Source organism: Muntiacus reevesi, chromosome 4 (assembly GCF_963930625.1).
Source record: "Muntiacus reevesi chromosome 4, mMunRee1.1, whole genome shotgun sequence".
Lineage (NCBI taxonomy): Eukaryota > Metazoa > Chordata > Mammalia > Artiodactyla > Cervidae > Muntiacus > Muntiacus reevesi.
In genome coordinates, this window is record NC_089252.1 from 106575997 (window position 1) to 106587446 (window position 11450).

Here is an 11450-nt window from a genome sequence, read left to right on the forward strand (position 1 = left end):
AAATGCCTATGTATTAGCAAATGGTTGAATAAACCATGATACATGGTATATCCACACAACAGACGACTATGCAGCTGTAAAAAGAGAATGAAGGAAGAATCAATGAACCGAAAAGGACTGATTCTCAGGATGCATTATAAGTGAAAAAGGCAAAATAAAAATGAGTATCTATAGTGTGCTACTCATGTAACAGGGGGGATAAGAAATATATATATGAGAATATCATTTGTGCAAAAAGAAATACAGAAAGGATAAACTGGAAACTAGTGACACTGGTAATCTATGGGTGAGAATACAGTAGAAAAGATGGGAGATGTGGATAGAATGAACAAGGGTGAAGAGTAACAAATCTCTGAGTATATCTTTTTGAGTAATATATACTATTGACTATATTTTATATATGTGTATATATATTATATATAAAAAGTAATATATACATACGTATGTATATTTTCTATATACTCACTACATACATATTACATATAATGTAATATATGAATTATATATATTCTATAATATAATATACATATACTTCTATTATGCTTACATTCTATATATACACATATATGTATGTATTTATATTTATAAAATAAATGGACCAAGCTATAGTTCATCAAATGAATGAATCACACTCAGAAGGATGGGGAGAACTAAACCAAGTAACTTCTGAACCTAGTATTTGCACCGTATGCCCCCAGGCTAAAAAGAAAAAAGAAAAGGAAACAAATATCAAAGATTACTTATCAGAGCTTATCCTCCAAAGAGGACGGATTAGCAACTGAAATTACTTTCTGTGTATCCTAGGTCTGAGCAAATAAGTAAATACACTGTGAAGAATAAAAGCCAAATTTCTTTTAGAAAAAGAAGTAAAAAAACAAGTACAAGTAAGAATGAGGCCTGTGGTTTGAAGTAAATGTGAAGGTGTCGGTATGAACTCATGATTTTTGACAGATCAAAAAATAGATATGTAATAATTAGACATATGTGTGAAGGCTATATGTAACAATGTAATATAACACTACAACATGATATAAGTTAAAATAAATAATATGTATAGCTTAGGTCTATCTCCTAGGGCCTCAAAGCATTGATTTCCCAGGAGCAATGAGCACATCTTAATGCCAAAATCTTGTCTTCTAAATGCAATTCCCCACCAAGAGGAAGCAGGGCCCCTTGGAGAAATAGTTGATTTCAGGGCTGGGTCTGCGAAAGTGCAAGATGACCTTGGGACTTCTTGCTGTGCCAGAAAGTGAAGTGAAGTGAAGTGAAGTCACTCAGTCATGTCCGACTCTTTGCGACCCCGTGGACTGTAGCCTACTAGGCTCCTCCATCCATGGGATTCTCCAGGCAAGAATACTGGAATGGGTTACCATTTCCTTCTCCAGGGGATCTTCCCAACCCAGGGATGGAACCCTGGTCTCCTGCATTGCAGCCAGATGCTTTAACCTCTGAGCCACCAGGGAAGCCCGCCAGAAAGTAAAGACATGCTCAAAGAATAACAGAAACATTAACAAGAGGACAGAGGAAGCAGCCTGAAGAGGCTCCCACTGGCCAACTCTGAGACAATTTGAGCACGAAAATTAAAAATGGTAGTAACAGATTATAACTCTTGGAATAAAATTAAGAATCCATGAGTCCATATTGATAATGAGAGACCTGGAGCTGAACAAGGCATAGTTCAGGGTCCAAGAAGTCCATAGTACAGTGGGCAAGACAGCCCCAGACAGATGAGCATGGGGAGAGTACCCCTCTCACATGCAGGGCAGCCCTAGCTCCTCCCTACTGGACAGCTCCCTGGAGGAGGCGCTGCTGGGGTGTGGGGAAGGGTCTGGGTGGGGAGGACTCACGAGGGCCCTTTGCGCATCCGAGGCGTGCTCATGGCCCACTGCTTGATCTTGTTCAGGCTCTGCTCACTGACAAGCCGCTGGCCCTCGGAGGGCATGCAGTCCACGTACAGGTTGTATAGCAGCAGTGCCTCCGTGTTCTTGCGCAGGGCATTGGCTTCGACCACACGTTGTGTGAACACACATGGGTCCTCAGCACAGAAGAGGAGCTGGATCCTTGGCACCCAGTACTGACAGATCAGGAGGGGTGGCCTTCCTGGGGGGAGGGTGGGTTGGAGGGACAAAGGAATAGCCAATGGGGCCCTCGGGCAGGAGCACTAGATTCCAGCCTGGCTCTGCCACCGATGCACGGCGGCCCTGAGCAAGTGACCCCATCCTGTCTGTGAAAGGGGTGTGACAACGCTCCCTGCACTGCCCACACCACAGGTTGTCATGGTTGGATGTGAAAGTGCTTTGTTAACTGTGAAAAGCTGGGCACAGCCAAGGGGTTTCACAGGGGTGGGCTATTCAAGCGCCCATTCCTGGAAGCCACATCCAGGGCAGACATCACTCAGTGACGGGCCTCGGGCTCCTTCTCAACAGGACACTGAAAAACACCACTGCCAGCTGCTCAGAGGTGACATATCAAACTGACCAGCTGTCCTCCCTGGGCTCTCTGAGTGTGGGTCCTCTGATTCTCACTGGTTGGGGGACAGCCAGCCACAGGACGAGGGAGCAAGGGGGAGTTCAGGCCTCAGCTGCTTATGCCCTGGGCAGGGGCTGGCCTCAGTCACAGGCCAGGCCGGGCCTGAACTGGGGGTCTGCTGAGGCAGGGGCAGAGACCTCGTACCTTCAGGCGTGACCCCTCCATTCAGGATAGGCTTCCCCATCTCATCGCGCACTAAGCCATCCTCAGCCGTCTTGTGTACTAGGTACAGCTTCTTCTCCTTGTCATAGTCCAGGACACCAACATTGCACCATTTGTACTGCAGCTTCTGACTCTTGGGGTCCTCTGAAACAGGAGGGGAGTCCATCAGTGCCCCCGGCGATGGGGTGAAGAGAGGCTGCTGCATGCGGGCAGTGGGTGCTAGGAAAGTTCTCGGTGGTCAACCGATCTGGCCCCTCTCCCACCACACTGATTCCCGTTCTCTGACTGCAGCAGAGTGGGGGGCCTGCGTCCTCCCAGCTGAGCTGGGCAGGAGGAGCCAGAAGGACCAGGCCTCTCTGCTCTGGTCTCTGCAAGGCTCCATCAGGGCAGCGAGAGACAGGCCAGCAGGACTGGGACCAGGAGGCAGGAAAGCCTGAAGCCAACAGATCTGGTTGAGGATCTAGGTGTAAAGCTCGCCACATCCCACTGGACACTTTCAAGGCCGAGGGAAGTCCTGAGGCTGCATGTGGGAGCTGAGCCCCCAGCCCCTCCATCAGAGCAGGGCAGGGTAGAAGAAGACTGCTCCCCTGCAATGGCTTCAGAGTAGGCCTCAGGGCCTGTTTGGTCAGGATGTGCCCACGCCCTTGGCTAAAAATTTTGACTCCTCTCACTGCCTCCCTCCCTCATCCCTCTCTAGCCACACGGGATGTCTGGCTACTCCTGACTCTAGAGCTTGCTCCTGCCTCAGGGCCTCAGTGTGACTGCGCCCTCTGTCTGGAACAGTCTTCGCCCACATCACCTTGATGTTGGCTCATTCCCTGCTCAAGTGGCTTTTCCTTGGAGAAGTATCTCTGCCTAAAATAGCACCTCTGCCCCCGGCACTCTCTGACCACTCACCCTGTTTGCGTATCTCACAGAGTCTGAAGTCATACTGTGTATGTATCCTTTCCGGGCTGGAATTCCAAGCAAATGCTCCCGCTGACTGATACCAGGCAGGTGAGAACAGGAGTTTGCTGTGTGATAAACCTCACCAGCTTTGGTTCTGTTTGACTTTTCCCTTCTCGTCCTAATTAGTTTCCTTCCTGAAAATGCTGACCTGTTCTTGGCTCAACTTAAGAGGGAAAGATGTCACAAGAAGCCCCGAGCAGAAAGCAGAGGTCCCTGGCAGAAAGGCTCCCGACATGTCCCTCCTCCCATTAGAGCTGCCGCTGAGGGCCCGGACCGTGTGAAGCGGAACAGGCAGGAGCACCTCGGGGAAGCCACTACCTGGTACATTTAAGGTTAATGCAGCCCCAAACTTTCTGCTTTTATCACCAAGAATTGGAGATCTGGGAACAGTTGAGTTAAATTATTTTTGTAATTAAGTCCAAAGTAAAATGATCATTCTGGGTTTCTTGTCTAGTTCAGAGAAATTGATTCCAGCATTAATGCGTTTTTAAATTGAAACACAAACTTACAGCTTGCACAATGGACTTGCTGTGGGCCCCCTGGAGGTTTAGCAGTCTGAGAACCAGCGTGGCTCTAGAGTCCTATCTCCCGCCTGGGCGCCGGCCCACTGGGCTCACTCCCCACTCCACAGCGGCACATCCACACACTGGGCTAGAGCAGAGACGCCCCTGCCCTGCACAAGGGGACGGCCACCTTCAATCTCAAGACCGGGACCTTCCTAGGATGCCTACGTGGAGACTAGTCACGCAGGCCAGGCCAGGAACCATGGACAGTCAGCCTGGCTCTGTTCTGGACAGCAGCAGACCAAAGGAAGGACAGACACAGACACGTTTAAGGTCTGGCAAAAGTGTGCAACGTTACTGTGGGGATGTGCGTGTGGGTGTGGCAGCAGCTGTGAATGGGTGACTGTCGGCATGCGTGTCTGTGTGGCAAAAATGTGCGTATGACTGTACATGTGTGTGAGGGATGGTGGGTGAGTGTGACAGTGGGCTTGTGAATGTGTGTGTCTGAAAGCAAGTGCCTGAGTGTGTCATAGTGTGTGTGCTGTCCAGGCAGAGGAGAAAGCCAAGAGGCCACAGATGCAGGTGGGGCAGAGGAGTTTCTGGGTGATAGAGTGGAGGGGCTTGAATTGTGCCCCTTATACACACTTGAACATGTCTAATGAGCGTACATATTTTTCATTACCAATAAGTCAAAGACTTCTTTTTAAGGCACCACCCAGCTGTCCCCTCTCCTGCCCATCAATCCATGTCATCCCTGGTCCCCTGCCTTTCCTCCCCACTGGCCTGAATCCCAGCTGGGAGGGAGGCCCCAAAATGTGGGGCCACCGCCTCCCACGGTTGAGGCCCAGGACAGCTGAGGAGTCCATGGCTGGGTTGCTGCCGGGACAGGATGGTGCAGACCAAGATCCCATCCTCCCTGCCCCCGCTGGCCCTGCTCACCGTGCCCCAGGAAGTCATCGGTGGGCAGGAGGGCTTTGCCAGGGACAGGCTTCCTGTGCTGAGACCCTGGCTCCAAGCCCATGTTGATCCACTCGATGGGAGTCCGGCAGTCAAACTCCTCATTGTCAAACACCTACGAGAAGACAGCAGGTGCTGGGCAGAGGCAGCGCGCCCTGACAGCCCCTGTGGGCTGAGCATGCGAGGCTAGAGGTGCCCGAGCAGCCTCCTCCCCGGATGCAGATGCTGAAGTCTGGAGGCCAGGGGCCCGAGTGCCTCCTCTGCTGCTCACAGGGTTCTGTGGGGTCTGGCTCCGTGAAACCCTGTCCAAGCAAGTTACCCTGAGGTTCAGGCAGAGGGGTGGCTGGGGACTCACAGCAGGCCCTCTCTCCCACTGGCCAGGACCACCCAGCTCAAGATCAGTGGAAGAGGCCATCCTTGGATTTTCCTGAGCGCCCACCCTGACTCGGAAATGATAGAGATTCAGGTTGTCAGGAGGGTGATGTGCATCGAGATTCCACTCTGTCTCTCCAGACGCACTGCCAGGCAAGAGACAGTCAGGGCCATGGAGAGAAGGGCAGGGAGGTGGGTGAAAACCAGAGTAGGCTATGCTCTCTCTTTCTCCTTCCTGGACTCCATTTCCACACAGAACTCCAAAGAGGCTGCAACGGTTGCCTCCACTACTCCAGTGCCCTCCTCTACTCCAGCTTTCTCCAGCCCAGTGACCCCAGACGCAGTGGTCAAAGGGAACTGGACACTACTCCATAGTCCTCCTGGGCCGCTTCTCGGTGCCCGAGGAGGGGGTGGGGACAGAACTCATGCACACAGGCTTCCCAATCTCCCAGAGAAGAAGCAGAGAATCAGCATCTCATGAGTGCTGGGCGCCCCCACCCCACCATGCCCCAGCCTAGGATGTTGAAACTCCCCCTGTGGAGCAGTGGGGGCAGTGCTCTGACTATGCGGATGTCCTGTTTGACACGCAAGTGCTTGTCATGGCTAGGGGATTCCCCTTTTGAATCTGACCCCTCTGCTCAGGTCCTGCACCTCCATCTCCTGACCATCAGCTCTCCATGGACGCTAGACTCACCTTCAGTGGGAGATAGATGGGGAAGAGTGGGTCATGACCCTGCTCAATCGTCTGGGGGTTGTGGGGGTCTGGGTGCCTGGGCATGAGCTTGTCGGAGTCGATGCCCTCGTTGGCCAGCAACTGCTCGATGTCCAGGCTCAGGTAGAGCTGCTTCCTCCTGCCCGAGGGACACGAAGGGACCTCATAACAGCTCAGCTCAGGTGAGTTGCCCCGTCGGGTGTCAGCAAGGGCCCGTGGAGTTGAGGCAGTTAAAGGTGTGGCTCAGGGACCCCTCGGGTCCTATATTCTCTGGAATCCATCAGGAAGTGGTGTGGTGGCTGGAGCCACTCTCCAGGGCCCCAAATACCCTTGCGTCCTGCCTGCAGTTCCACCACAGTGACTTAAGAGCCACCCTCCCTGATTTCACATCAAGGAAAGCAACGTGTTTCCATTAAGAAACCAAAGGGCTAGAAGAGCTGATTGGAACGCTTGCAACACAGACCCATCCTGGTAATCTCTGCCGTGAGGATGGTCACCTAGCTGCCTACCATCCGTCTCCCCTTGCGGTGGGTAGATGCCACCTCCCACTGCCAACCCAGCCATACCTCTCGATCTCAATCTTGCGGGGGCACTGGCCCGGCAGCACCACGTAGGGCACCTGCACTTTGGGCTCGTAGGCCTGCAGCGGGAAGTCAGTCTGGGTGAGCAGCTTGGTGGTGGACCCGATGCGCTCGTGCTCCAGGCACTCCTCGAAGTCCTCAGAAACCTCAAAGGTTCTGACTGCGGGCAGGGGCGGGGACTCAGGTGGGGCCCGACACCCCCAGCTCCATGCTGGGCAGGGAGCAGGCATGTGGCTTTGGGGCAGGGGGAGTTCAGAGCGGGCCTGAGGCAGGGAGAGGCCAGGTGTGCATTGGGAGCCCCGGGGGATCCGGAGCCTGGGGGACAAGGGGCTCCGGCAGGCCTGTTTTGGGTCGTGCTCTCCCTGCCCAGAGCCAGTCTGCTCGACCGTTCTCCTCCATGCTACCCGTGACCCTGGTGCCAGCGGCTGTTGCTCAAGCCAGGTGCTGAATCAAACTACCCGCCAGGATTACAGATGGACAGGAAGGTGAAGTGGTAGCTCCCTGCATGTCTGGGTGGGTTCCTGCCATCCCCATCCCACAGGCCCTGCCAAGCATCTGTGGTCTGAATGCCATGCACTCACTGGGACCGCTTCCAGACTTAAGGCATCCTGGACACTGTAGAAGAGGGTAGCACCACCACCCTGCCCCCACGGGATCCCCCAAGTCACAAAAGGGCCATCCCTCCTCAGACAGGCTTCCGTTCCAGTTCTGAGGGTGGGGCACTGGAGAGAGAGACCCACTGGTAGGGTGACATTTCAGTTTTCCAGGACTCAAGATGTTAAGTGGGAAGGAGTCTCAGGCAAGCCAGAGAGGTAGGGAGGGGGTGTGGGAAAAAGCTTCGGGGGATGAGCCACCTTTCCCAGGGCCGGGTGGAGGGGGCCCCTTTGGACTACTCAGTGATGGCCCCCAACCACTCCCCTGGGAGGTCCTAGTAACCCCCTTCCTGGGCCTCACACTTCTGGGTCAAGATGTAGCCACGTTGCAGGAGGGTCCACCTTGGGTGTCCCCACTCTACAGGCTCTACAGAAGCTTCCAGAGGCTGAGCAGGGGCCATCCTGCCTGCAGCGAAGTCGGCTCTTTTATCAGAGCTGTCATGTGCTGAGGGAACACAATGCTAGCAAAAAGTCCTGGACTGGAGGCAGTTTTCAGATCCCTAATCATCTGCTCTTGAGCCTGTGGGTCCGTAACATACCCCATCCCCAAAATCCTGAGCTTCTGAGCCTGGCCCTGCATCTCAAGAGCCAAAGAGGAGCTAGGGTGAGGACAGCAAAGCCAGCCCATGCCCCTGACCCCGCCCCTGCAGGTCCAGTGCCCTAGGCATCTTCCCAGGCCTCCACACAGCCTTCTGCCAAGAACCTTGACTGCCACCATTCTGTGACCCTTCTGGGCTGCTCTTCCTCATGTGGGTGGGGACACAAAACTGCTGACCACCCCTTCCCCCGTCCCTTCCCCCGCAATGGATGGTGGGAGCACCATTCCCAGTCTCCCAAAGCCCTTGATCTGTGGTCTGTAACCATTTTCTGGGCCACAGATACTTGTAAAACTGCTGACCACAGTAGGCTGCATCCTCAGATCACTGCACAGAGGCACATACATGTGATGTTTCCTCTGCCACTGCTGGGGAGTCACAGACTCCCCCAAGAGGCTTGTGGGTCCCAAGAAGGTGAGTCTGGACAGTGCCAGCACACAGCAGGCCTCTCCTGGGGGTAGATAGGAAGGGCAGACAGCCGGGACCATGGAGGACCTGGGCCTGATCGAAGGGGGTGTCCTGCCTGCTGGCCAGTCAGGAGGGTCCCCACCCAATTCCTCATTGCCTCTCAGGGCCCCTCCCTGCTCACTGCCTCTCTTGGAACCACCCTCTGCTCCCTTCTGCCACCGGGGGCTGCCCCACACCCTGCAGGCCTGTCCCAGACCTTACAAGACTCATCCTGGAGCCTGAGAGGAGCTTCCTTCTTCCCCTCCCCAGCAGTGACCTCCCCGGCACCTTCCTGCTCCAAGCCTTGTTTCCAGTGCTGTGGCCTGAGCTGGATAACAGCTCAGACACAGTCCTCAACTCCTCCAAGCCCATGTTCCAGGGAAGGCAAGAAATATACCTGTCAATGTCCCACTGTCCCCATCCAGGCTGAGGGAAACGAGGCCCCAGACCTCGGCAGCCCCAGTGCATCTGGGCATCCTAACCACACAGAGCTTTGCCGAGAGTTACGACTAAGCACCTGCACTTCACGGAGCACTCACCACGAGCCGGGCCCTGGCAAAGCACCGTGTGTCTTATTATCCCCATTTTAACAGTGGAGGAAATTGAGACCCTCAGCTAAGAGGAGACAATCTCCCTCAGGCCTGAGGCCCTGCTTTTGAAGGCACCCAGCCACCCGGCCCCGCTGGGCACTGACCTTCCGGGGTGAACTTGTCAAGGTCGGCCTGCTCCAGGAGGTCCAGGTTTGTGCAGGGTCCATGGCACACTTCCTGAAACCAAACCCCACAGCCTTGAGGGAGCGTAAACATCCTGAGGACAGGCAGGATCTGGAAGGACCCCCAAGGCCAAGTGTCTTCCCTGAGCCCACTAGGCTGCCCTCCAGGGGCACAGGGACAGGGATGGGAAAGAATCAACGGAGAGGAATTTGCACAATTCCCATTCAGAGGCCAAACTGGGTGACAAGCTATGGATACCTGGGACACCCGGGCCCAACCCCGTTCTGGTCATGCACAGGCCCCCTCCTCACTCTGAGAACACTCCTGGCGTGTGTCCAGGGGCTGGGCCACAAGACAGAGGTCCTCTGCCTAAAAGCATCCAAAGGCTGTACGGGACCCATGGGGCCCTTCTCACTCTCCTCTAGTTATATCCCTTCCCTTCTCCATCCTCCCCCCACCCTCTGTCTCTCTACATGGGCCATGGCCTGTCAGGGATCTCCGATCTTTGTACCTTCTGTTCCCCCGGCCTGGAGCACCCTCCAGACCCCATCCTACCCAGCAAATTCATACCTATCTTGTAGATCTCAGCGGTACACGACCTTGTCCCAGGACCCACTCCCCAGCCAGAACTGGGGAAGTATTTCCCCACCAACCCACTGCCCCAGGACATTGGGCATATGGATGACAATCCTGGCATCCTGTCACCAGGGATGGATGGGCCGATGGGTGGGTGGGTAGAAAACGGCTAGACTGATAGGCACATGGACAGATAGATGAAAGGAAGAAAGGGCAAATGGCATCCACAAGGAAGGCTCAGGCTCCATAGGGCACAGCTGCCACACTCACCCCAAGTTTATTCAAGCTTCCGGGGCTGAGGATGTCAGAGTAGAACCCACGCTGCTTCATCAGGGGGTACTTCTTGTCAGTGCCTGTCAGGGGCAACTTCCGGGGCTGCCCCAAGTCTGAGGGCATGGGTGGGGTCACAGGCAGAGGTAAAGGTGGGGTCTTAAGGTCAGGGCTCGGAGGAAGTTTCTGTGACCCAGAATCTGGTCCCTGAAGAATCCTCCCCAGGTCACGTTCCAGGTCTTTCAGATTACATTCCGGGCCCGCAGAGGTCCATCTGCACTCTCGGCCCTGAGAGGCCCTTCCTGAGCTGTGGCCTTCTCTGTTAGGCTGCTCCATGTTGCTTTCTCAGGGTGATGTACCAGTCAGAGCTCCTAGGACAAGACACTGACGTCCACTGGGCCCTGGTCAGCCTCAGCTCAGCTCCCAGGGCTGCCAGAGTACAGGGATGTCTAGTCAGCCACCCCACAACATGCCCCAGCCCCCAGGCATGGAGAACAGAGAGGGGAGTACTCTCCTAATCTGAATATTACTCAGCTGCAAAAAAAAAAAAAAAATGCCATTTATAGAAACAGGGATAGACCTAGAGATTATCATACTAACTGATATAAGTCAGACAGAGAAAGACAAATATCACATGATATCACTTATATGTGGAACCTAAAATATGGCACAAATGAAACCATCTATGAAACAGAAACAGACTCACAAACATAAAGATTGGACTTGTGGTTGCCAGGGTGGGGGGTGGGGGTGGAGGGAGAAGGATGGACTGGGAGTTTGGGGTTGGTAGATGCAAACTACTGCCTACAGGATAAATGGACAATAAGGTCCTACTGTATAGCATAGGGAACTAGATCCAACCTCCTGAAAAAGTGAAGTGAAAGTCGCTCAGTCGTGTCTGACTCTTTGCGACCCCATGACTATAGGGAATTCTCCAGGCCAGAATACTGGAGTGGGTAGCCTTTCCCTTCTCCACAGGATCTTCCCAACCCAAGGATCGAACCCAGGTCTCCCACATTACAGGCAGATTCTTTACCAGCTGAGCCACAAGTGAACCCCAAGAATACTGGAGTGGGTAGCCTATCCCTTCTCCAGTGGATCCAATCCCTTAGGATAAACCATAATGGAAAAGAATACTTTTTAAAATGACTATATGTATATGACTGGGTCACTTCACTGTACAGCAGAGATTGGGACAACATTGTAAACAGACTATACTCAATAAAAATTTTTTTTTTAAAAAGGCAGTGAGTCTACAATTATCTCAATAGAAATGTCAATTTAAAGGAGGGCGTCTCAACAAAAAGAAACAGAGGTCTGGTCCAAATAAGGCCCCCTCCCACTGCCCTGTCCCATTTCCCACCCGCTGCATGCAGGAGCTGTGGGACAGGCCTCTCTTTCAGCTGCGTGTTTGGTGCTCTGTTATCTCCA

At 53.6% G+C, this 11450-nt stretch overlaps 1 protein-coding gene across 1 annotated transcript in view; it reads right to left on the minus strand.

Annotated features, from left to right (window-relative positions):
• Positions 1-10355, minus strand: part of DNAH1 (dynein axonemal heavy chain 1) — a 74730-nt gene extending 64375 nt beyond the window's left edge. Inside the window, exons 1-7 of the mRNA XM_065935348.1 lie at positions 10020-10355; positions 9155-9227; positions 6750-6924; positions 6166-6322; positions 5082-5214; positions 2674-2835; positions 1848-2100 (exon numbers count right to left, since the gene is read on the minus strand). Coding sequence (XP_065791420.1) covers positions 1848-2100; positions 2674-2835; positions 5082-5214; positions 6166-6322; positions 6750-6924; positions 9155-9227; positions 10020-10355 — 1289 coding nt within the window. The remainder of the gene's footprint in view (positions 1-1847; positions 2101-2673; positions 2836-5081; positions 5215-6165; positions 6323-6749; positions 6925-9154; positions 9228-10019) is intronic.
• Between the last annotated feature and the right edge of the window lie 1095 nt (positions 10356-11450).